At 36.5% G+C, this 27,754-nt stretch overlaps 1 protein-coding gene across 11 annotated transcripts in view; it reads left to right on the plus strand.

Moving 5' to 3' along the window:
• Positions 1-27,754, plus strand: part of MARCHF10 (membrane associated ring-CH-type finger 10) — a 204,559-nt gene that overhangs the window by 117,973 nt on the left and 58,832 nt on the right. For 5 of the 11 annotated variants that reach the window (XR_011975112.1, XR_011975113.1, XM_072645890.1 and 2 more), the window contains 2 exons: positions 9,302-9,451; positions 16,601-18,014. Coding sequence is in view for 9 of the 11 variants with exons in the window: in XM_072645890.1 (XP_072501991.1) it covers positions 9,302-9,451; positions 16,601-18,014 (1,564 nt within the window). In the remaining 2 variants the exon portion in view is untranslated. The remainder of the gene's footprint in view (positions 1-9,301; positions 9,452-16,600; positions 18,015-27,754) is intronic. The other 6 variants (XM_072645887.1, XM_072645886.1, XM_072645884.1 and 3 more) reach the window with 2 other exon arrangements.

Below are 27,754 nucleotides of genomic sequence, written 5' to 3' on the forward strand. Positions count from 1 at the left end.
TTATAGTCTTTGAGTACTTGCTTTGAAGACAAATGAATATTTTCAAAGGGTAATGTTTTCCAGTTTGGTGGTTAGAATCATAAGCTGGTAGGGTAGCAAGCTGAATCTGGAGACAGAAGACATGTGTTTGAATCCAAGCTGTGTCATTTAGTGATCTTGGGCAAATAATTTCATCTCTTTGAGACTCATATCAATCTGTAAAGTGGTTAAGATAATTATATTACCTCTTTCACAGGGTAGTTGTGTTTATGAAATGAGAACATATGTAAAATGCATTGTACACTTTAAAGTGCTTTAAAAGATAAAGCATTATTAGAGCTACATGGAATGTTCTCTACTGTATAGTCTAAGGATTCTTAACCTAGGGTCTGTGAACTTGTTTTTTAAATATCTTCATAACTGTATTTCAATATAATTGGGTTCCTTTGTGATCCTATGCATTTTATATTCTGCATTTAAAAACATTTTTCTGACATGGGTTCCTAGGCTTCCTCAGACTGCCCAAGGGCTATAAGACAAAAGGAAGGTTAAGAGTGCCTGATGTAGTCCAAACTCAGTCATTTTACAACTGAAGCAGCTCAGGCCCAGAGTGGTTAGGTGACTTAACCAAGAAGAGAGAGCCAGTTGTTAACAGTAGCAGGATTAGAATCTGTTTCTTCTGACTCCTCCAAGATCTAGTTCACTTTCCATTTACCTTAATGTCTCCTAGGCAGTGACTGTTATACACCTCCACATTTTCTCAGAATTGTTGATACTTTTCAAAAACTATTGTCAATTTACTAATTTTTAAATAAGGTTGGTTTAGTAAGGAAATTTGACAATATAGATGTGGGATTATTTAGTAGGGATTCATTTGCTTCATATGATAACACTTTTTTTCCTCCACTTGTTATTACTATGTTCCTTCTTCTTCCTTACAATTCCTGCAGAGATTTCTCCATTTTCACTTAATATAGTCACAAACTTACCCTTTGTACAATAAAGGTAAAGTCAGATTTTAGGGACCCCCTTCTTCTACTAGACAGCTTCTCAGTGTTTTGAGGGGGAATACAAAACTCCATTCAGAAGGAACTTTTGAAGGCTGCCTTATGTCGCTGACAAAAGGGCCAGCTAGACCTGTGGAGAAAAAGAAAATGTTAAGCATTTTCACTCTGCTGATGCCCCTAGGGAATCCGGTCCAGTAAATTGCAGGAGGAGGGAGACAAGGCTGAGGGAACATTTGTGGCCCAAGAAAAGTATGATGGACCTTCTCTTCTGTTTAGGAAAGATTTTGCAGGTATCAACCCTAGGAATGCTGGGGCTAGCTCTTGGGGCTACAAGGATGTGCTAAGTGAATGAACTCTGTGTCCTCTTAACCAGGAGCAGGTCCCTCTACCCAGTTGTTCCAGACCCCCCCCCCCCACAAGGAATCACATTTTGATCTTGGATTCATTCACAAATTTTATTTTCTGTCTGGACAGTGGATGCTGCATCCTGATTGCTCTTTTTCTTTTGTACAGGTGGCAGAAGCGAACACTCCCTATATTGTGTTGAATGTTCTCCTTTCTATACTGTCTTTGCTCTGTCACCTACTCAGATCCCCAACTCTGATTTATACTGCTTTCTCCTTCCCCTCACCTCTCCTCTGCTACCAGATGACCAAACCCCTTACGTGTCTCTCCCTCCTATTGTCCCTCTTTCTTCTTCTGCTTCTCTTACTCCCTCCCCTGTGCCTCCCTCGCCCTCAGCATTCTGTTGCTTCCCCATCTCTCCCCCCACTCAAACTGAGACACCTGTGCAGTGTCTGCCCAGCTACAGAACAACAAATAAAATTTACCTAATATGGTAAGTTTCCCCTGGCAAAGCACGCACCACAGTGGGAGCTTCTCGGAAGGAGGGGGAGACCAGAGAGCAGGTGGAAGGGATGTTAATAGGCTGGCCTGCAAGAAAGAAGAGGAAATGTGCAGGGAAGCAGAAAGGAGTACCTGCCACCACCACTTCAAGTGGATGACTTGGAAGCCATGTGCTCTCTGCCTCCTCATCTCTGTCTGGCACTTAAAAGGAAGGTTGTAAATAAAATCCCCATCATCTCATGAGACTCATTTGACTACTACTGTTTCTGTCACATTTTATAATGTAGTCACTAAAATTCCATATTGTTTTATCATACTTTGGTGCATGAATGGGTGTGGACCAAGTTTTCCTCTGTAATGTTGTCACAGGTAACAGGTCTTTCTGAAAGTGGATCCTGAAGCTCCAGATCAATTCAGAACCACGTGAAAGCTGGGACACATTCAAGAGCGTGGTCATTGTGGGCATTCCACTCATGCTTGTTCATTAGACACAGTTCCTAAATTCCCCAGTCCTGCCTCTTATGCTAAAAATTATTTTTAAAATGTTTATAGTGAATAATTAAGCCTTAGCATCTCTTCTGGGTGTGGAGAACAACAAACATTGGCAATTCATTTCACTAGTCAAATAGACTTGGTCCATTACTTATGAAAGAACAGGGAAGCTTGTCTCTGAAAATGAGTCAGTGTCTGTAGCTCAGATTATATGGTAACTTTCCATAACCCTGAGGACATAGTAGACTATTTCTTTTTATAATCTCTTGGACTGAATCTTGGCTTCTCTTGACAGTCCAGTTCCTCATATCCCAGAGAATAAATATTTCAGAGATCTCATTGTCTTCTTACTCTTCTGTTTCCTGCAGTTTCTAGGAGCTGTCTTAATCTGTGTTTGAGCAAAATGAGATAAGAAATAAAATATTATAGGGTAGAATGATTAATATAGAGAGTAAATCAAGATAATTTAGGCCCCCTAACTTCAATGGTCCTCAGAAGGAAGGGATTTTTCTGGACTATATATTTCTGTTTTGCTTTACCTTGCTTTGCTTTCAGATAATTTGCGCAGTTACACTTTTGTCAGATTTCCCCAGAGAGCAGGAATTCCCTTCAGGTCTTTGTACAGTTGTTTCAATGTTTTGTTGGTGAGATCTGACCTTAGAAGGGTGCTTTGGAAGTTTTTCTTTTACCTGTCAGACAGGATTCCTGAACCTCCTTGAAAAATCTGACTGAACATTTCTTTTAACAATTTCTTTTAAGACCAAGAAAGACCATAGTCAGATCTAGGCCATTTAATTCCTACATATAAACTATTGACTGAAGTGTCAGATTCAAGATTTGTTGTGATACGTTAACAGGATGATAAGACATTTTAACTTAGAACATGAATTACTTGATCTTCCTAGTCTATTAAATGTACAGTGACATCATATAATCAAGTTTTACACTTAGCAGACCTCAAGACTCCCAAGATTTGGTTGCTGCATGTGTGGCAAGTGATGTAGAACCTGAGGTAGCAAGGAAAGGAGTCTGATATAAGTTTGATATCCTTTAACATTTAAACCATGTCTATAGCAAATAGGTAGAGAAAGCTCCCTATTCTTACACCAAGAACAGGGGTCAGTGTGGAGGGGGAAGGTCAGAGAAAGTTTCATGTAGGAGATGAATATATGAGATACACATATAATACTTATTCATTCAACAAACGCTCATTAAGCACTCTGTGCAGGCACTGTGCTTGATGCTAGTACAAAGAGCTTACAGTCTTAGAAGGGGAAAACACATGCATATACACACATATGTGGTATACTTCAAGAAATAATGAAATAGTTGCAAAGGCAGAAGTCCAGGCAAAGTTTTATGAAGGAGAGATCACTTTCTCCTGATAGGAGTAAGGGTGAAGGTAAGAGTCAAGGAGATCTTCATGGAGGAGGGAGCACATGAGATGAACCTCAAAGAAAGGGAAGAACTTCAGAAAGACAGAGATGGAGGCAGGGCATTCCAAGAAGAGACCATGTGAACAGAAACATGTAGCACAGGAGTGGAGAACAAAGAAGTCTAGTGTGGTTGGAATTATGTCAAGTATGTGAATGTTGTGTATGAAATATGGTTGGCAAGGTACATTAAAGGCAGGCTGTGGAAAGCCTTGAATGCCACAACAGGGAAGTTCTATCTTACATAAGAGGAAACAAGGAACCCCTGAAGATTGTTAGGTGGAAAAAATGACATGATCAGAGCAGTATATTGGGAACATCAGGCAAAGCTATGAAGGGCATTACAAAATTTAAAAGGTAGAAGGGGAACTCAGTAGCATTCTATACCATTCCCTCCTTAAAAGAGTATCCTTTCTACAGTATGCCTGACAAGTGGTTATCTAGACTTGGCTTGAGGACCTCCTGAGGAAGACCATTCTACTTTTGAACTATTTTCCCTGTTAGAAAGTCTTGCGTGACATCACATCTTAGTTTACTTCTTTGAAACTTCCATCAATTGCTCTAAGTTCTATCTTCTGGGACCAAACAAAATAAGTCTCTTCCCTCTTCCATGTGCCAGCCCTTCAAATACTTGAAACAATTGTCTTCCCTAATCTCGTCCACCTCTGCCCCAATATTCTGCATCCCTAGTGCTTTTCATGGAACTCCTGTGGCATGAACACAAGGTTCTTCACTATGCTAGTTGCCTTCTGAAACTTTTCTAGATTATCAATGTACTTCTTGAAATGTGGAACTAAAACTGAACACACTACCCCAGATGTGATCTGACCAGGGCAGAGTACCCCAGGAGCATCACTTCCTGGGTATTATCCAAGGCAATGTGAACAAAATGAGACAAAATGGAAATGAGAACAAGAATACAGCTTTAAGACTGCATTTGTTTTAGAGAGCTGCCACATTACTTTTTGATTCATGACAGGTCCCTAGCCTTTTTTAGACCTGTTGTCTAACTGTGCTTTATCTTCTGCTTGTAATGTTGATTTTTTTAAAAACCATACGTAAGACTATCTTAATCAATTCAACCAAATTTTCTAGTCTGTCAAGATCTTCTTTGCATCTTGACTCTATTGTACCTCTTCTTCCCATCTATGTCCTCTGCAAACTTGATAAGCCCTTATCTAAGTCGTTAATAAAAATGTCAGCACAGGGGCAAGCACAGATCCCTTGGACACTCTGCTGGCAGCCTTGTCCCAGTGCGCATCAAAGTAGTCAGGCTATCCAACCAGGTCTGCATCTGCCTAATTGTTCTGTAATTTAGTTCACTTCTCTTCAGGAAAGGTAGGAGAAACTTTATCAAATACTTATCACATATCTAAAAGTAGCTAAACTGTATCTATAGCACTCCTTTAATGTATTCTAAGTAATTATGCAAAGAGGAAAAACCAATTATTGATGAAGTCATGTTGATTATGTGATCTCTCTTTTCCTTTTCTAAATCCTTACTAATCACCCCTTTAATAATAGCTCTAGAATTTTGTCAGGAATAGACGTCAAGCTCTCTGACCTAAGTAGATCAGAGAGGGAATGAGGTACAGGAAGACCAGTTAAGAGACTATTACAAAGGCCAAGGAAGAGATGAGGGTAGACTCAACAGGACTCGACAATTATGCAAATGAATTGAGAGAGAAGACTCAAATGTGACTCCCAGGACTACAAGTCCAAATGACTGGGAAGAAGACAGTACTATCAATAGAAATGAAGAAGGGGTAGGCAAGATGATGAATTCATCTTGAATATGTTTGAGTTTGCAAGCAGTTGGAAACAGAGGACTGAGTTCTTCAGAGTGATTAGGGGTGGAGAGAGAACTTTGACAGACATCTACATGGAGATGATAATTGAAACTATAGACCTTTATTGAATCTGAAAAAGGTGCTGGTATTTTGAATAAGGTTGCCTGCTTTTCACAGATTAGTCATGATATTATGAAATCAAATGAACCAGACAAACAAATTAGATTGTAAGCTGTTTCAGAGCTCAGATGATCCCTGTATTATATGTCCCTGTGTCTCTCATAACACAACTAACACAATGCCTTGTATTTAAAATGTGCTTAATTAAGATTTGTTGAGTGAATTAAAACCAACAAAAGCAATTATTATCTTTATGTTTAGTACTTGGTAATGGAACCAGTCATAAGACAGCTTAGTGGTACATTGGGCTTAAAGTCAGCAAGATGTGAATTCAAATCTAGCCTCAGACACTTGCTAGCTGTATGACCCTGGGCAAGTCACTTAACCTCTGTTTGTCTCTGTTTCCTCTCAGTAAAATGGGGATGATAATAATAACAGCTCTTATACCCCAGGGTTGTTGTGAAGATCAGATGAGATAATAATTGTAAAGCTCTTGGCACAGTTCCTGGCCACATAGCAAACACTGTAAATGTCAGCTGTTATTGTTATCATGGAGGACAACTGAAAGGAAGTCACAATGGGAAATACAGAAGGGTAAAAGATACTGAAATTCCTTCAATCTATAAGCACAAAAATGACAATGATGTTCTAATTAAATTTACCTTTTCCATGATGGTGCTTGTCACAGATGACTACATACAGTCTGGTCTAAATCTCTTCATAGGATTCTGTCACTAATGGCAACAACTTCTTTGCTTCGAAGTCATGGCAAAAATCTCTAATCATTTAGTTTTACCTTAGTAATTTGGTGAAAGCCTGATTAAAGTACATAATGGAAATGATGACTGTCATTCTTTCACTGTTAGGGGTTTGTATGTTGAGGAAGTTGTTAGAGGAAGAGACCTACCATGTTGAGGAAGTTGTTAGTTTGTTTGTGTTTTCTTGGGGTTGTTTTTGCTTTCCTTTTTTTAAATTTTAGAACAAGAAATAAGATGATTTTAAATTTCAGGTGCTTTGCATAATGAGATTCTAGTGGTAGAATCCCAGGTAATTCCAGCTTAATTATTGAAAATATAACTTTTGAAAAAGTTGACCTTAAGTAGCATTTATTCATTAGTAGCTTCAAAAACATTATTTGAAACAATTTTTAAAAGTAAAAATGTCTAGGGATATAAAAGGCAGTGTGGTGACAGCACTGGATCTTGAAGTCCAATGACCCAAATTCTAGTAGTCATTGCTTTACAACTTCACCTTGAGCAAGTTATATATTGAACCTCTCTGGGCCTCCATTTTCTGATCTATAACAGGAGTTGATTAGGTTAGATTACAAAATTCCTTCCATCTCTGAAATACTATTACTGTGAATATATTTTTCTATTCTCTCAATCAAACAGTTGTTTAAGTGTCTCCTATTTGCTGAACATTGTGCTAGGCAATTTGGAGAATACAAAAGAAGTGGAAAGAATACTGGAGTTGGAGTCAGGGGACCTGTGTTCAAATCTTGACTCTACTGCTTTCTACCATTGTGAACCTGGGGAAATCACTTAATAGCTCTAGGTCTGTTTTTTATAATCTGTAAAAGAAGGAGGTTGAACTAGGCAACTACCAGTCTTAACTGTACCTAGATTGTATCCTTCAAGTTCTAAATCTATGATCCTAAGTGCAAGAAATGAATCCTATTGTGAAGGAATTAATAATCTGGCTGGGAAGGCACATGAAACAATTGGAGAACGATTAAGTCCCAGATTCTGCACTATGTTTACAGTAATGTATCTGATAATATTTACAAATATAATAATATTTATAAAATGAATGAACAGTATGTGCTAAGAAAGTCGAGGAAGCCTTCATTGAGTGAGGTGGGTCATAAACTGGACCTTGATGGATGAATAGAATTAAGGGAAGCCAAAAAAACAGTAGAAAGGAAGCTTTGCCTCTGGGAAGAAAAAAGACACAGAGGCAGAAATTAATATCATCTATGTGTAGGACTGAGAGGAAATTTTCCTGATTGGTCTGGAGAATGCTGGCAATGTTGGTGTTCAGCGTTCCATTGGGCTTCCTGAAAGAGATGGGATCCAAATCTTGACTTTGGCCTGGTTTCATCCTGGGATATTTCCTGTTTAGTGCCTTCATGTTGTCTTTCTGAAAAGAGGATACTACTGCTTCCTCATATGACTGTCAAAAAGAAACAAAAGAGGCAATTTATTTATGTATTCAGAGTGTTCAGGAGATAGAAATAACTAGAAAAGCTTTATTTAATTGTACTGGAACAAAATATCCTCTAGATTTTAAAGGATTTCAACTTCTTTTTCTTCCCGAAAAAGCTCTCAAAAATATCTCCCACTAATACTTTTTCCTCTTAATTTAATCCACTATTTCCTTCTCTTTTCTTGCTCAATAAGAATCCTACTTACTCATTAATATAGCCTCAGAATATTTCATACTTTCTAGTAAAATGTCATTCTCTTCTACTCCCTGGTCACCTCCATATCTTAACTCCACTTTTTTTTTTTAGGCTAGGCCTGACAATACTGACAATCCTAATTCTGCTAATGCATATTTAGATGGACCTGCCCTCATCCCTTTTTGGCATAGATTCAACCACTTACTTACCTTCGACCAGAAAGCAGTAGTATTCCTTGAGCCCTGTATTTATGTAGGTGATATTACATCACTTAACTAAATGAAGTATTCTAGGATTCTAAGCAAACTTTTCTTCAGCATTTTTATTCCTTTTCCGAATTGTAGGTGAAAATTGTACATGCAAATCATACCACACACCTTCTCAAATATGACTGCAGTTAGTTTCCAGGTACCATGAGAATTTATTAATAGTTCCCCCCCAAAAAATAATTGCAGTTTGCCTTTCATTTATGTCTTGGTTTTGTGTTAAACCATAGCCACCCAATAGAAAATGTTTGTGCATATTCTTGTGGACTTTGGCCCAGACTGTCAAAATTTGTTGCCTCATGAATTCAAGAACTCTGGAAGAAGTGCATGAAAATGATCTCAAATTTTAAAGAAAAATTGATTAAAATTGATAAATGCATGTGGTGAAATGTATTTTCCACCCTCAAAACAAAATGGCCTGCATCAATTAGCAAACTAATCCTAAAGGCAAACCCAAAAGAAATTAGGCCATAGAAATGTAAGAAAAAACAATAGTTGAAAATAAAACCCATGGCCACCAGTATTGTGTTTTTTTATCACCTTATCAAGAAGATGTGGTTGACAGGTTATAGGCATGTAAAAATGTTTGGAAATCTCTTGGTAAGGCCGATTTGACCACCTTGAAAGCACAAATTGATGTTAAATATAAGAAATGTTCATTCTGTCAAACTCAAAGCAAAACTCATTCAAACTTGGAGGACACACCAAGGGAACTGTGCCACTTGAAGTATGAATTGTATGCAGTTCTTTATGATGTCAGCAAAATGAATTTCCATGAGCACTTATTAAGTGAATATTAGAAAATTCCTATCACATTGAGAATTTGGTTTTGATGGTTTGTGGGGATCATTGTGTCGTACAGGGCTTATTCAGGAGGTCTACTGAGCATGATTTTTTTAAATGGGAGATGTTTTCTTGGGGAGGGAAAATGGTTTAATTATTGAAAAGATTTTGCACTTATCAGCAGCACAGGCACAGATATTATCAAGGAAGAAGAGGCCCAACCTGGGGAGATTGACAGTAAGCCCAGAAATGCAGAGTAGAAGACCATCTGGAGATAGAAACAGGCAGAACTCGTCGCTGCAGGGAAAAGAGCAAACTCCCAGAGGATCAGGTAACCACGTTACTCTGTTAACACAATCACATTGTCCAAGACCTCGAGGATCACCTACCCCGACTCTCTCTTCTTGCAGAGAGAGAAACAGATGCTCAGGCAAAGCAACTTTCCCTGGATCTGCCTTTGATTGGTGGCAGTTTAGCTGCAGTGAGGCTGTGCTGAAAATTCTTCTTATTTTTAGATCCCTGAGTGTTAAGTAAGGGATAGCACATCTTTAGAACCTTTTACATGTTTCATGTTAATAGCTGCAACTCCAAGATAAGGCTTTCCACTCTGTGTGAGGTTAGTGGGAATGGAGGAGATAAAGTAACATGTTTCCTGAGGAGAGGACAAGAACTGTATGTGCATCCCCCTCCAGCTATGCTTATGGCCCCCAACATGGATGCCTTCCTTCCTACATACTTTTCATCTCCCTTTTGTGGAATGTCTTCCCCCCTTAGAATATAAGCTGCTTGAGGGCAGGGGCTGTCTTTCTTTTTACTTGTATATGTATCCTCAATCACATAGTGCTTGGCACTTATTAAGTACTTAATAAACACCATACAACTCATGGTCTAGCATAGCTTTGGGTATATACATATAGGAAGTACAGTGAGCAGCCCAGAGAGAAGTACAAGATTACCATTTGGAACACCAGTGGGAACATGGTGATGGTGCTTTCTCATTTGTCTAAAACTACTACTATGTTCCCCAAAATGATGTATATAGCAGGTGTATTAAGTTTTTCTCTGAATAAGAGAATATTCCTGGCTCCTTGAAATTATTCTCCCTCCTTTCTATCCAAATAATAAAACCATCAGTATCCTGATTTTAATTCATGAGACTAGACATCAAAATGAACAAATTCTATCACTAGCTGTACTTAAAAATAAAATGTAAAATACCGCTGAGGTGGCTATCTTGAGTTTCTTAGTTCTAGTCCTAAGAATACCATAACTTGATGGATGGGAGGGGCTCAGTTGGCCTCTAGTCCAACCTATAATTGAAAAGAATCCCCAGTATAACATACAAGAGAAATAGTCATCCAGCCTCTCCTTGGATATCTCCAATTAGAAGTAGTCCACTTCATATTATTAGAAATTTTTTTCCTGACAACAAGCCTAAATTCTCTTCTCTCTGACTTCTACCCATTGCTCCTGGTTTTACCCTCCATGGCCGAGGAGAACAAATCTAAACCTCTTTTACATGATAGCACATCAAGTGCTTCATGTCCTCTCTCCCCTAAGTCTTTTCTTCTTCAGACTAAACAATCCCCTATTCCTTCCACTGATCCTCATATGTCATGGTCTCAGGGCCCTTCATCATCTTGACCACATATCTCTGGATACTCTCCATCTTGCTAATGCCTTTTTAAAACTGTGGCACCCAGAATTGAATATGATGTTCTCCAGATGTGGTATGACTAGGGCAAGGTGTGGATGAACTTATTCTTGGAAATTATGCCTTTCAATGCAGCCCAAGATTCCATTAGTTTTGGGGGATTAGATATCATGCCAATGGCTCATAATGAGTTCGCAGTCCATTAAAACCCCCAGACAAACTCCATACTATACTTGTAAAGTTGGTTTTTCTTTCTACCCAAGCATAAGAATTTTCATTCATCTCTTTTGAATTTCATCTTAAATTCAGTCAGATGTCCTACCCTGTGCAGATCTTTTGGGATCCTCACTCTGTCATCCAGGGTTTAAGCCATCCTTTCCTTTTAGTGTCATCTACAGATATGATGAGTATTCCAGCTGTGTCTTTACCAAGTCATTGTTTAAAATGGTAAACAGTACAGGGTCAAGCACAAACCCTTGGGACATCCTACTACAGACGTATCGATGCTGAACCATTCACAACTAATCTTTGAGTCCAACTATTCAATCTGGTTTGAATCTTATATAATTTATGGTTGTCTCATCCACGTCTCCCCATCTCCTCCATTAGAATGGCAATGGGATTTTTAATCACTTTTTTGCCAAAAATCTAAGTAAACTATATTTACAGGGTTCTCCTGATCTGCCAATTTCATAACGTTTTCAAAAAAGGAAATAAGGTTTGTCTAGAATGACTTGTTCTTACTTCCCTTTACTACCAGGAATTAAAATGAGATCACTGGCCTATCATTTACAGAATTTCTTCTTCCATTTAAAAAAATTAATACATTTTCCCATATCTTATCTTGTGGTATAGCTCCTGTTTTTCATGACATTTTAAATATTTCTCTCAGTGGCACAGCAGTAACACCCACTAGTTTTTTCAGTACCTGAGAATATAGTTCAGAGGTGTCAGAACACTCGGCCGGCAATACTCCTGAACACAGCCCAAACCAGAGTAAAATGTTATTGGGAAATATTTAACAAAAATCAATAAAAATAAAATATGAATAATATCATATTTTAAAACTGAATTCCATATGTGATCTGCAGGAATCCTGATGTACACATTAGTGGCCCTCATTTGAGTTTGTATCTGTATCAGGTAACCTGAATTCCTCTGAGAGCAACTAGATGTTTTCTCTAATTCATTACTGATTTGGTTACTAACTCTCTTTTAGACATTTTTGTTCATTTCCAGTATACAGGTCATCCTGCTTGGTAGAGCTGTAGACACACAACATAACATTGGTTTTGAAGCACATGTGCCCCATGTTAAGTTTTAAATATTACAATTGAATAGACCATTTATTTGGATTTGGGGACAATCTGGACATATAAAAATCTATATAATTCAGAATTCCCACTATGACCCTCTTAGTCTTCTATGAACCTTAAATGAATGCTTACTTTCAGAGAATGTAACTCTTTCCTAGATCCCCCCCATCCCTGCAAAGGTCTCATTTACTCTTCCCTTTGCCCTCCAAGATCCTTTGATCCCTTTTTGTTCCCTCTGATATCCTCCAGGGTTCCTTACCTATACTACTCAGCTCCCCACTGTCCCCACCTTGATTCCTCCTTTTAGACCTTTAAATGACCCAATGAAATTGGGAATCCATTTGACTGAGGTGAGGAATACATATGTGAGATTAAACTATAAAAGAAAAAAAAGTGTGTGAATGCAAGAGGACAATTGATAAAACAAATGAAGGATCCCAGATGAAAGGAGTCTTCAACATATCCTGAAGCTCCTTGAATGAGAGAAATTTAAAGTTTGTCTGGAATGACTTGTTCTTACTTCTCTTTACTACCAGGAATTAAAATCGGATCACTGGCCTGTCATTTACAGAATTTCTTCTTCCATTTAAAAAAAATTAATACATTTTCCCGTGTCTTATCTTGTGGAATAGCTCCTGCTTTTCATGACATTTTAAATATTTCTGTCAGTGGCACAGCAGTCAGACCTGCTAGTTCTTTCAGTACCTGAGAATATAATCAAACAATCTACTCTTATTTATTAAGTGCCTACTATGTTCCTGGAACTCTTGTCAGGCACTGAAGCTACAAATACTAAGAATGAAATAATCACCAAGTGCAGCTAGTTGACACAGTGGATTGTAGTGCTGGCCCTGGAGTCAGGAGGACCTGAGTTCAAATTTAACCTCCACAACTCACTAGATAGGTGACCCTGGGCAAGTCACTTCACACTGTTTGCCTTAGTTCCTCATCTGTAAAATGAGCTGGAGAAGGAAATATATACACTCCCGTGTATTTGCCAAGAAAGCCCCAAATGGGGTCATGGACATGACTGAAACTACTCAACAACAAGCTTGCCTTCTAATGCAGGTAGGCTCTTTATAGACTTGCAGAGGATCGATCGATCACTTGCTAAGCATATTCTGAATTCCCACTATGTATATAACACATAGTTTGGTTTAGATCAGGGGCGATATCATATAATCCTTATTCTAGGATCTACTAATATTTGGTTTCCATAGTTATGGATCTGAGGATCAGAGTATAGAAATTGTGCCTTTAAAACATGTGAGTATAATAGGGAGGATAATTCTGTTCCTTTTTAAACCATGAAAGTAATAAACCAATACTTCTGAGAAAGCGACAAAGTTGCTTTAGGTGGTGGGAAAGCTGCCTGAGTAGTTTAGACAACAGGGAGAAACAGATTATTTCATCTTCTCAGCTGTAGTTCAGGCTGAGGTTCCTCCTATCTGAGTCATTTTCCTCTGGACAGCTCAGTGGCCATTGGGAAGTGACCATATGGTTTTGGTTGAGTCTCCAGCTGCTATATTTCAGAAGCTATTATACCTGATACTCTTTCCCTTCATTAGCCTTGCTGTATGTTTTCAGGGGATAAGTAGAAGATCTGAGTTCCAATACTGTTGATAATCTCTTTCCAAGACATTTTAAAATACAAATAAACTTGATGTGCTTTCTTGATTCCCTCATCAACTTCTTATTCAAAAGAATCATTGAAAGATGCGTATTGGTTAAGCAGAAGCATTTGTTTCTAGAAAAGAGATCAGCTTGTCCTCCAGTTTATGGACCACCAAGTGCTAATTGCATTCCTGAAATTGCTAATGTACCCTTGAATGTGATGTGTGAATTTAATTCTTAAGTCCTCATAAGTAACCAGATAAAAAGCATAATCAATTCCTAGAGGAACAGAGGCCCATGCCACGTTGCTGAGTGTGTCCTGTGCATTTAACAGTAAAAGAAACGTGGCAAATATGAGGATATTAGATACCCATCTCAGTGCTCTCTGGGCCTCCTGCATCATGTAAAGTAACACAATATTGATTTGAACTTTAGGGATTTCATCAGGCTTAACTTTTTATCATATCAGAGTGCTTTTCAGTTTAGTTTACAGACTTGTTCACTTGTTACCAGCTGAGCCACATTAGTAAATGTGCAGTGAAGTAAGTGCAGGTGAAAAAAAGCACCATAATCACATGTTGCACTGCATGCATGGAGAAGAAAGGAAGGAGGGAGATAGAAGATTTAAAGAAAGCAGAGAGCAGGACGTGGAGGAAGGAGGGGCAAAAGTGCTTCATATTTTTCATCCACAGTGAGAGACTTCAATGATAAAAGTATTCTGTTTTCACAATGAAATTAAGGTGCTAGCCAGGGTAAATTTTTATAACTAGGGTAGATTTTGTCCAAGTGTCTTTGCCAGTAGAAATCCTGATCCTCAAAATCTTTGCAGGCTTTTACCAAGTGGACCATTTTACTTCTGTCCTCTGTCTATCTTTTCTTTCTAATTATGTATCATTTTTTTTCCTTCTAATTCTGTATCATTTCCTTCCATGTCATTTTCTTGTAGGTCAGAGTTGCAAATAAACTAATAATTATATGATGAAATATTTGCATTTTTGTTTTATATAGTCATTCATATGTATTTTTTTATTCAGAGAGGCAGCATGGTATGGTAGAAATTCTAGTGTTTGTAATTCTTGTAATTCAGAAACATTAAATTTAAATATTGGCTCTAACACTTAGACTTTGTTCACAGTCTTGGGCAGAACTCTCAGAAACACAATTGTCTTTTTTTATGTAATTGGGGCAAGTGTTGTGTTTTTCATGGAGCTCTTCAGCACAGTTTCAACACTGTTGGACTTGAAGTCAGAAAGACCTGAGTTCAAATCCTTCCTCAGACACTATCTGTGTGATCCTGTGTAAGTCACTCAACTTCTCAGCCGCAATTTCCTCATCTTTAAAAGGGGAATAATAACATCACCTACTTAATAAGGTTGTTTTGAAGATCAAATGAAATATCATATGTAAAAAATTTTATAAACCTTAAAATGCTATGTAAAGGCTATTATCTACTACTACTGCTACTACCATCACCACCACCTATAATAGGTGTAGCAAAAGAACTATTTTTTTATTGGGGGAAGCTTCAGGATATCAGAATCCTGCGAGGCTTTGCCAAAATGAAGGATTTTATGACAAGGTATGAACTTAGAAAAAAATATAAGAGAGCTTGCCATGTGGAAGGGAGATAGAAATAAAAATATAGGACTGTCAGAACTAAGGGGGTCAGTAGAAACAGAGAAGCAAGCTGAGAGCTGTGGTCAGGTTAAAGAGATAGAAGGGGGAACACCCAGGGTGCTGTTGCCACTAGAGTCTAGGGAATCTAGGAGTCCCAGTGGAATCCTGATGTCATGGGAACCTGAGAGGTTTCAGCAAATTCTAGTCTGTCAGAAGAGGTTTCTGCTGACCCACAGTTTCTGAGTCAGATAGTACTGAACCCTAAGTTTTTTACAATAGGGCTGTGGGTTCTGAAGCGACCCTGCTCCTTTTCTTCTATGTTGGAAGGCTAGAGACATTGGAGGTATTAGATCATAACCCCCATATAACCTATAAAGGAATTACATCTACTAGTGTAGGAGAACAGAAAATGATTTTATTTCCCTATATTTATCTTGCTTTATGTCCTAATTAAATGCTTTGTTTATTGGACTTGTGCTTTGTATGTACTATAAATAAAGATTTTCATTGCTAAGGATTTGGGCTATGCTCTGTAAAACTGATTGCTCAAAATAACCTAGGAAAAACAAGGGGCTCCAGAGTCAGAGTTCAGTGTTTCTAGAAATCAAGCATTATGTGTAAAATGTATGTGCTAATACATGAACTATTTGCTGCAAGGGAGCAACTTTGTAGGCTATAAAATGCTATATAAATGTGAGTTATTGTCATTATTAATATTATTGTTTACCACTGTGGAGTTTTAAAATGATTTTCATTTGTATCCAACATTCCAAAATTATCAGAACCTTAGAACACAGACTTCCAGAAGGTTTTTATTGTTTTCAGTAGCTTCCCCACATGCAGACTCTGGCTATATTTCATAGTACTTAAGTTTGATTTGTATTTACTGTCTACAATTGATTTTTATTGTGTAGCTGTTTCTTATATTTTGCATGGATATCCCATCTTGATTGGGAACTTCTGGAAGACAGGGAGTAGGCTGCCTGCTTCTTTTTGTCCCTTCACAATTCTGTGAAGACTTCAAGAGGACCCAAAGATTACATTACCCCATCCTTCAAAATTACAGAAACATCATAGCATCTATAACATGGTCAAACAACCATTTAATAGACCTGTCTCCCCAATTCCATTTTTACTACGTGTATTCTCTTCAGGCATTTATTTTTCAAGGAGCATATGAAAATACAAAAGTCTTTTGCTTCTTTTTCTTTTAAAAAAATGGTCATTCACTGAAAATCAACTTTGACAAGATATGAATTTGATCTTTCTTCCATTACAGATTCAGTAGTGCAACAAGATGTGTGGTCAAATGATTCTAAGATGAAGAGGCAAACTCGAGAGAGAAGAAACTTAGTTCCATCTTCACAGCTAAATGCAGATCAAAAAACACCTGAAAAAGTCTCCAAAGACTGGACTGCTCTTTCCCCAGCTCAGTCATCTTTACCTCTATCACCATCTTTCCAAGGAGCAAATAGTTCCCAGGCACTGGGTGAATCCAGTGTACTATCTCTTACATCTACTAACACAGTGCAACCAAGAAGGGCATCAATTAGGTTCAGAGATGAAGACTTTTACTCCTTTTTAGAATTAAACACAGTTAATATTATAGGAGGAAATGAAGACACTGAGGATATTACTAATTTAGAAGAAGAATTTCTGCTTGCTGGTATACAACCACCATGTTCTCCTTTTAATAACAAGAATATTGGATTTGGCAGGATATTAGGAACTCAGGTTGAAAATCAGAACTCTGAAGAGGACCTTGACAATAGCAGACCTAGTCCATTAAAAAGAAATGAAAGTGCTCATCGCTCATTGAGAAAAAGTAGTTTGATGGAGTCAGCTCTTGAACAGTCCTCGTTAGGACAAAAGATGCCTCGAGATCATAAAATTCCTGACAGCGATTCTACTAAGAAAAATGACTGTGTTGACGATGAAGGTGAGAAAACCTCATTTAATTCATGGGGTATAAAAGGTGAAAACAGACAAGACAGCTATTTTACTATAGAGACTTTACCCAGTGATTCTAGTTTTGTAGAAACTAGGCCTGGGAACCATACTTATAATAGAGACAGGCAAGCCTATGGAAATAGTACCAGGAATTCTTTTGATTGCTTTCCTCCTAATAGGTCAGCAGCTCATAGACCATTACTCAGTTCATCTTATAACACCCCAAGATCATTACTCCATTCTGCACAGCGAGCTGAAGTCCAAGCAAGCTTGTCCTTGACCCCTGTTGCCCTTCAGGGCTCAGATGCAGAAGGAAACTCAAGGTTTAATGTTCGCCGACCTTTATCACCTATTAGAAGTCGAAATCCATCTGCCACTTCTGAAAATCAGGATACTTCATCACCAATAGCCAACGCATCTGAATTTTATGTCAAGGAAATAGAAGAGAAGAACTTAACAAGTCCACCATCTGATACGCTACTAAATACTGAAGATGTCTCGCAGAATTCACAAGATGGCTCATCCTCAGTGGATCCTCCGAGCTCTCCTCAATTAAGAATGAACTTCAGAGGTCATCTGTCAGAGCCAATACAAGAGGAAATACCTTTTACTTTCTTTGCAGTGTCTGATTTAACAAACCAAATTGAAGCTGGAAATAGAACGGCAGCTTCTAATTCCATAAATGCAAAGGAGAGTCAGCAGACAAAAGCAAACCCAGACAAACTGAAGAAACTGCAGGAGAGGTGAGTTTTCATAATTATATACATGCAGTTTTGTCCTAGCTTTACCAGGGCTGTGAAGTATTTTTTTAACTGGAGAGTTCTATGGAAATTACAATGATTTATAGAGCTTCCTTGACACTTAAATGATTCTTTGTTATAAGAATATTGATTTCATTTTTTTTAAATCTTGGATTCATGAGGGAAAATTATTTAAATCAGCACTTTTAGTAGTTCAGCTTGCTATTTTTTCAGTGTTCCTAAAACGATTATTTTTCAAATGTTCTGAAAAAGACAAAGTATCTGGACTAAGGGGTTCCTGACTATTGTCTCTACCTGATAAACTACTCTCTCAAGGGATTTAAACATTTAGGGATTAAGATTTTTTTATTGAAAAAGCTGCTTTCCCTAAGACTAGGAGCCATTCAGCTCATAACTTCTGAGGATTTCCCCATAGGATTAAACTCAGACCCAGCCAGTTGGTTGCTCTAGAATTTGAACCTTCCAAATAAGCAGAAATTTCCCAAAATGTTACCACAGTTATCTCAACATTTTAAAGTGCCTCATACTGTTTTAATCGCTTCTATTTTCATGTGCGTTTTTTCTCAAGCATTGGGAAAAGAGGGTAAGATCATTATAAGAACTTTTTGTTGGTCTTATGGGCAAATTTTAAGGTATCTTCAATTAAATAGGCTACTAGCATGTTTAAATGTTCTCAGTTTAGAAATTGACTCCTATTTTTCCTTTTCAAAAAAGTTTTAACAAATTTTGTTTTGAACAGACATTTCCCAATGAATACTCAAAACTACAATGGCCAAGAGTTTGTTGTTTAGTAACCTCAAGGAGGGAGGTCCCTTTAAGTTACACAGTTTGATACGACATCAACCTTGTTTTTGTCCAGTTTTCTGTCTTTTAATGCTGATTTTATTTACATTATTAAAGTCATTATATATATACATATTTATAAATATCTTGGATCTACTTCTTTCACTCTGAATTACTTCATACAAGTCTTGCTGTGTTTGTGCAAGTTCTTAAAATAATGTCATCCTTTATGATACAGTAAAATACATTACTTTCAAATAAGACAGTATATGTAAAGCTCTTTGCAAACCCCAAAGGGCTATAATCTTAGCTATTACTATTAACTATCCGTTATTCATATTTCATATTTTTTGCAGCATTCTTCATTTGCTGAGCACATACCTTTGTTGCTAACTATTGATTGTCACAAATAATGTAGAAATGGAAACCTTTGTACTTGTGGATCTTACTGTTGATAATATCCTTGGATTGTATTCCCAGTAGTGGGATTAGTGGGTAAAGGGAATAAACAATTTATTCTTGCACAAGTCCAAATTGTTTTCCAGAATGAGAGAACCAATTCTCAATTGCCCCAACAGTGAATTAGTGCCCCAATCTTCACGTAGGCTTATAAGGTGGATGTTAGAGGATACAGAGCGGAACTTAGAGTCAGGAACACGGTTTCAAGGCCCACCCGTAATACATCCTACCTGTGTGATCATGGGCAAATTATTGAATAGCTACTTTCTAAGGCTATAAATTGACAGGATGCCATTCCACAATGATAGGGAGAATTCCTCACTCAGGGCTTGCTTGCTACCCTGATAAAATCAGAAAATGAGATTAAAAAAAAAATCTTCACCTACCCCCTTCAGCAAATTTTTCCTCAGCTTTTTTTTTTTTACTTTTAGCATCATTGCTAGCTTAAGAGATGTGAAAGGATACTTTAGATTTGATTACATTTTCATTTTTCTGATTATCATTAATTCTGAACAGTATTTCGGTTGGCTGTTGATAGTTTGTATTCTTTTGAAAAATGTTGGTACTTGTGATGTGGCTTTTAATCTCATATTTGTGTCAAAGACCATATATAAATTGTGAATTTCCAGCTTTTATTGTATTTAATTCAAATACTTTTTTCCTCAATCTAGTTTTCGTTCTGATTTTATTAGTGTAAAAGTTTTTAATACTATATTCTGAAGACTCTCTAATATATCTTCTGAAATTTTTCTTCCTCAAGTTTTGCTATCAGCTCTCCTCTTATCCATAATTACTTTCTGTTCTTCTCAAACTTTTTGATAGTATTGCATTTTATATTTGACTGTTTATTTGGAATGTGATATACTGTGAACTGTAAGATCCTGAGCTAGGCCTATTTTGGGATAGACAACATTATTTTGTTTCCATTTAAGTCTGTGTCCTTTGTTCATAGTTACCTTTTTTATTGCAGTTTTTATTAGATTCTGTTCCATAAATGATATATGCAATATCATTTGTTTATTAGTTCATAAAATTTATATTTATTTTTTTATTTATGAAATTTTTACCCCACATTTTATAAAGATATATGAAATACAGAAAAATAGAGTTCTATTACAGTAGTGCCAAAGCTACATTCCTAAAGCTTAGGTCTGACTGTGTTACTTTCCTGCTCACTAGACTCCACTGGCTCACTATTACTTCTAGAATCAAATGCAGATCTTTTCTCTCTGACATTTAAAACCCTACGCAGTTTAGCTCAAACCTATCTTCCCATTATTTCCTTTCTTCACTATACTCTACATTCTAGTTAACAGACTGACATACTGATATTGATCTTTTTATAAAAAAAATTACTCTGAATTTAAATGCCAAAAGAGAGCATCTCTGAACACACAGCTGAACCTAAAAAGAATTTATCTGAAACTGTGTATTACCATTCTTATAATGCTTGCCTTTTAGTATATAATAAATTTTACATCTTCCTTTCAAAATTGTCCTGTTGTTTTTAGGTATAAGGTATTTCTTATTGTTTTGTTTCATTTTTTAGCATGAAATATCCAGTCTTTAATTTCTGATCAATGATGAGCAGTGGTAGATAGTTCTTATATAAGAGTTCCTTGTTGCCTATTCTGTCTTTTCCTAGCTACTTGTAATACTTTTCTGTGACCTGGAAGTTCTGGTATTTTAGCAGACACATTTATGCATGGGTTAAACTGGGGATTCTTCTTTCATAGTATGCTTTGGATTCATTTGATCTTAATTTGCCCTTTTGGCAAATTCTTTTATGACTTATTCAGATTTGATCTATAGTTTTCTTTTTCTGAGAAGTCAGCAATTCTTATATTTTCTCTCTTCTTCAGCTTGTTTTCTTTCATATACTTTCAGTTTTGCTAGCTTTTGATTTTGTTCTAATAATCTTTATTCCTATTACTGAATTTTGGACTCTATCTTCTCTAGTCTTTGTTTCAAGGTGTTCATTATCTGATGTTGTTTTCCCAGCTTTCATTGTATATGATTAGTTCTTCTTTTGAGTTTTTCATTAAGAGCTATAATTTAATTATTTATTTTTCCCTTCAGTTCTTTTTTTTTTTAGACTTTCCAGCCACTGAGGGCTCTTGTGGCCAGTCTGTTCTCTTCATCTGGAGTTGTAGTTGTAGTTATCATAAAATTAGTTGCTTTTTCTGGAGTTTTAAACTGCCATTCTCTTAAGGCAACAGCACTTCATTGTATTTTTAAGAGTTTTCGTTGTTTGCTTCCTACCTCAGTGTCTCTGCTGTTGTTGTCATTTTTTGGTGAGGAGTTTTTTCATTCACTCCTTGTGACTTTTAAACATTCATTTGGTGTGAATTTCTAACTTTTTTGAGGTGATGAGGTGAAATTGGGCTCACACATAACCTTTCACTCAGTTGCCTTTTGGAAGTTGCAGCGTATATACAGTCATAAACTCAGAAGAAGGCAACAATGTGAAAACAACTACAAACAAAATCTTAAAGAAAAATACTAATTGAACCCAAGCCCAACAAGAATTCCTGGAAAAGTTAAAGAGATAAGAGTGGTAGAGGGAAAAAATGGAAATAGAAATGATGCAAGAAAATTATGACAAGAGAATTTGTAGTTAAGTAAAAGAAGCATAAAAATACTGAAGAAAATAGTACCTTAAAAAACAAAATGGGCTTAATGGTCAAAGAGGTCCAAAATATCACTGAAGAATATAAATCCATAAAAATTAGAATTGGGCAAATGGTAGCTAATGACTCCATAATACATCAAGAAACAACATAACAAAGTCAAAAGAATGAAAAATAGAAGAAAAATATGAATTATATCATTTGGAAATGACCTGGAAAATAGATCAAGAAGAGATAATTTAAGAATTATTGCACTACCTGAAAGCCGTGGTCAAAGAAAGAGCCTTACACATCGTCTTTCAAGAAATTATCAAGAGAAACTTCTCTGATATCTTAGATCCATAAGGTAAAATTGAAATGAAAATGATCTACTGATCACCTCCTAAAAGAGATCCTAAAATGAAAATTCCCAGGAATATTATAGCCAAATTATAGCCAAAGAGAAAATACTTCAGGTAGCCAGAAAGAAAAAATTTAAATACCATGGTGCCATCATCAGGATTAGACAAGATTTAACAGCTTCCACATTAAAGGAGTGACAGGCATGAGCATGGAATATGGTATTTTGAAGGGCAAAGGAGCTAGGATTACAACCAAGAATCACCCTACCCAGCAAAACTGAGTATGATCTTTAAGGGGAATAATGGTTATTTAATGAAATAGAAGACTTTTAAGCATTCCTGATAAAAAGACCAGAGCTAAACAGAAAATTTTACTTTTAAACACAAGACTGAAGAGAAGCATAAAAAAGGTAAACATAAGCATGTATTCAAAAGGGACTAAATAAAATTAAACTGTTTACATTTCTGAATAGGAAGATGGTACATATAACTCCTAAGAACTTCATCATTGTTAGTTCCATTAAAAGAAATTTTCATAGACAGATGGCATGGATATGAGCTGATTCTGTTGGAATGATCTCCCCCCAAAAATTAAGCAGTGAGAAAAAGGAGTACCCTGAGAGAAGGGGGAAGGGGAACAGGGAAATTTTTCTCACAAAAAAGAGGAGTACAAGGAAGAGCTTTTACAGTAGAAGGGAAAATGAAGGTGGGTAAGCAATGCTTGAACTTCACTTTTATCAGAATTGGTTCATTGGGTCAAAGAGAGAAGAACATATACACACACACTCCTTTGTGTATAAACATGTAACTTAACCAACAGGGGAATTGGAGGGGAGAGGGATAAAACAAAGGGTGAGGGGGGAGAAGGGAGAGATGATAAAATGGAGGGCAGATTAAGGGAGGCAGTGGTTAGAAGCAAAATAGACTTTTAGAGAGGGACAGGACAAAAAAATAGAAGAAACAGAAGAAAATGGGATGCAGGGAAATACATATTAGTTGTAACTGTGAATGTGAATGGGATAAACTCATTTAACAGAAGCAGATAGCAGAATGAATTAGAAATCAGAATCCAGCAATATGTGATTTACAAGAGACATACCTGAAACAGAAAGACACACTCAGAATATAGTGCTGTAACAAAATCTGATATGCTTCACCTGAACTGAAAAAAGGCAGGGTTAATAATCATGACTTCAGACAAAGCAAAAGCAAAAACAGATTTAATTAAAAGTAAAACTACATTTTACTAAAAAGTACTACAGACAATGAACTAATATCAAAAATTTTTACAGCAAGTTTCTACTATAAAGGGCTTATCTCTCAAATATATACTGATTATAAAACTGAGTCAAATTTATAAAAATAAGAGACATTCCTTAATTGATAAGCAGACAATTTTCAGAAGAAATCAAAGGTGCTTATAGTCATATGAAAAAATGCTCTAAATCACTATTGATTAGAGAACGGCAAATGAAAACAACTCTAAAGTACTACCTTACACGTATCAGAAATGATAAATGCCAGAGGGGATGAGGGAAAAATGAATTGTTGGTGGAGTAGTGAACTGAGCCAGCCATTCTGGAGAACAATTTGGAACTATGCCTAAAGGGCTATCAAACTGTGTATACCCTTTGACTCAACAATGCCTCTACTAGTTCTCTTCCAAAGAGATCAAAGAAAAAGGAGAAACAATTTATAGCAGCTCTTTTTGTGATGGCAAAGAATTGGAAATTGAGGTATACTCATCAATTGGGAAATGGCTGAACAAGTTATGCCATATGATTGTGATGGAGTACTATTGTGCTATGGGAAATGATGAAGCAGGAGATGGGGTTGAGAAAGATACGGCAAGACCTACCTGAACTGATAAAAAATGAAGTAAGAATAATCAGGAGATCATTGTGCCACGGTAACAACATTGTAATGATGATTAACTGTGAGACACTTGACTACTCTGATCAATACAGTGATCCAAGACCATTCCAAAGGACTCATGATGAACAAATACTATCCTTCTGCAGAGAGAGAAGTGATGAACTCTGAGTGTAAATTGAAATGTAATTTTCTCTTTATTTTTCTTGCTTTTAAAAAAATATGACTGATGTATGTATTGCATGATTTCACATGTATAATTGATATATTGCTTGCCTTCTCAGTGGGGAAGGGGAAAATGGGAGGGAGAGCATTTGGAACTCAACATTTGAAAAGAAAACAATGTTAAAAATAAATAAATAATAAGAATTTTAAATTATATGAATTCTTTAATCATATCTATATTAGCAAAATTGTGAACTAGATTAAATAGCTAATTGGCATAATTTTAATGTATCTATCACATGGCTATATGGTAAATCCATTTTAATTCAGGAATTTTGGTAGCATATTCCTACAAAAAGAAATGTTTTCAACTGGCATATTTTCCAGTGGCAAAGGCTCTGATAAATTTGCAATCAGTGAGGATGGAGGAAAAGGTTTGAGATAGGCCCTCCCAAATAGTCATTACCTGTACCTTACTTTTAATTAGTAAAAATTATAGTACCCCTCCCCTTTTCTCCTATCTTTATGTAGTACATACCTATCAGCCATTTATATCCAGACAGACAAAAATTTGTTTGTGAATAGGGAAATTCAGTAATGATAGACCAGAACTAAGAGAATAAGGAAGGAGCAACCCAAAAGAATTTACATTCACATTTGCTCCTCAGTCAGTTTTGATTGGTGTCAGTCTTTTAATATCAGTAATAGTCCATGCCAAAATGTTTGCTTTCTCCACATTCATAAGGGCTCTCCCCTGTTTTTGATAACTAAGTATAGAACAGGAACCATTATAGTTAATAGCATTTTTCCCATTTTAAATTAAATTACATGAAAGACTATCCATTCCTAAGAGACTCAAAGCACCCCCTGTTCAAAAATACCTTCTCCAACTACTATGCCATCTGAAATACTACCATGAAGGATTCATTCCTTGATTATAAGCAATGTTTTCTTTTAAAATGTACATATACTTGTTGGAGAGGTGACATGGTAAGCTACCATCATGGGAAATCTCAATATGAATTAGTTTCTAAAGCTATTTTCTTCCTGACATGTGAGATCAAGAAAATAAAGAAATGAGAGTTTTAATGAGGTACAGAAAAAAAGAAGAGGGAAGTAACTGTGGATTGTGAGGCAGCTTGGGGATAGCAGTCCTTGGACAGACAAGTATTGGGGTTCATGGAGGAAGGAAGCAGAAAGAAGTGGCTGAGAAGGAACCAAACACTTCACAATTGGATCTTGGTACTGTTTAGAAGTGTTTTCTCTTTTTAAAATATTTTGGAATGAGAGATTGGCAAGTTACCAAAAAAAAAAAAAAAAAAGAAAAAAAGAGAGAAAGGTGCTTAGAAAGTAGAACAGATCTTCCCTGCCCAATATCATCACTTAATGTTTCAAGTTTCCTTACAAGATTAAGAAATGGATTTGAGTTTATGATTATATTACTGAATGTATATTACTAACACCTAATCTGGAGTAGGCTCAATGCACAAACATAGTGACAGGGTTGTGACTCCATCTAGCTCAGTATTCACTTTAGCAGTGATGCAAAGGGAAGTATTATGGAAGGGCCTTGTTGGTTCAGCTTCCAAAGTTAGAAATAAACAGCTTTCAAAAGAAAAATCATTTGTTATGTATGACCATATGATGTGTTCCCAGTCACTAAGAATTAAGAGTAATGCAAATTAAAACATCGATGAGGTTTCATCTCACAACCTCCAAATTTGCAAAAATCACCAAAGTGATAATAGTCAGTGTTGGGGGAGGATATGGCAAGATACACACATTAATATGCTATTAGTAGAGCTATGAATTGGCCTAACTGTTCTAGAAATAATATTGAAATTATGTGAGAGAAGTGACTAAACTGGCCATCACCTTTGACTCAGAGATCTCCCTTCTGGACACATCCCCCACGGAGGGGAAAAAGCCTATAGGGAGCATGTTAGTCAAAACAGTACTCTTGTTGTGGTAGCAAAGAACTGGGAGCAGAGTTGATGCCCATTAACTGGGAATGGCCAAATAAATTGTGGTATGTAAATGTGGCAGAATAATATTATGCTGTGAGAAACAACCGGCAGGAAGAATCAAAGAGGGGAAACATGGGAAGGTTTGTATCAACTGATGCAGAATAAAATAAGCAGAACCTAAAGAATGTGATTGATAATAACTGAAACAATCTACGTGGACATATCATTACAAGGGAAATATAGTCTGAGAACCAAGAAAACCACTGATGATCCTGCAGAACAGATAATAATACTTATGTCTTTTCTCTTAGCAGAGAGGGATAAGAGACCACTAGGCAATAATGCTGTGTACACCCTGAGATGCTGATATTCCTTCAGATGTTTTGCTTAACTGGTTTTCTTTGTTATAAGGGAGGGTTCAGTTCTGAAGAAAGGAGTGGAAAGTAGGGATTTAAGAAAAAATGAGATGGGTTTCCTATAATAATTCACCAAGATTTATGGATCCACACTCCATTAATTTTTCTGAACTTTTTTGAAGGTATTAACATTCTGAGAGGCAGTTAATAGTATTGTAGATAGAGTACTAAGCCTGGAGTCAAGAGATCTGAGGCCAAACCTGGCCCCAAACATTAGGTTATGACTCTAGACAAGTCACTTAAATTCTGTTTGCCTCAGTTTTCTTTTCAGTAAAATGTGGATAAAAATCTCACCTTTCCTCACAGAGTTATTGTGAAAATCAAATGAGATATTTGTTTTTTTAAAAAATCACTTACCACAGTGCCTGTCACATAATGGATCCTATATAAAAATGCTTGTTCTTCCATCCTTTCCCTCTCAGCCTAAAACATACACGTGCATATATATACACATATACATATGTGTATTTGTATGTATGTATATGTGTGTGTATTAGGGTAATGACCTTTTACCCTTCTACAATATAATACTCTGTGCCAAACTTATTTTTCTAGCTTCAAGGGAATAACCCCTAAATGTAGTCAGCCAGGATTTATTAATTAAGCCAATTTATCATCCTCTTGGCCCTATATTTAATGATTTTATGGACCTCTTAATTTTCATCTTTTCAGGGAAAAGTCTTAATCTTCTTAGTCAATTTTTACAACTATCTCCACTAATTCCTTTAATTTCCTCTCTGTGGACTTTGTCTAGTTTCATTATCTTTCTTCAGGGACAACAGTCAAAAGCACACACAGATGCACCATAATTTTATATATTTTCATATGTTTATATTTATATATCCTTAGTATATAATTGTAGATATAATCAGAGAAAGCCCTGATTTTCTGGACTGATATACTACACCCAGTACCTGCCATGGAGCTGGTACATGTGCTCTGGTCCCTGGCTAAGGTACATATACCTTGATGAGATTACACAGAAATTCCTAATTGCTCCTTAGTGATTGATGGGTTTTGTTGAAGAAAACTGGCAATTCAATATCAGAGGGAAGGACTCTTCTGTAATAACATTCCTGCCCCTCCCCC

Source organism: Notamacropus eugenii, chromosome 2 (genome assembly GCF_028372415.1).
Source record: "Notamacropus eugenii isolate mMacEug1 chromosome 2, mMacEug1.pri_v2, whole genome shotgun sequence".
Lineage (NCBI taxonomy): Eukaryota > Metazoa > Chordata > Mammalia > Diprotodontia > Macropodidae > Notamacropus > Notamacropus eugenii.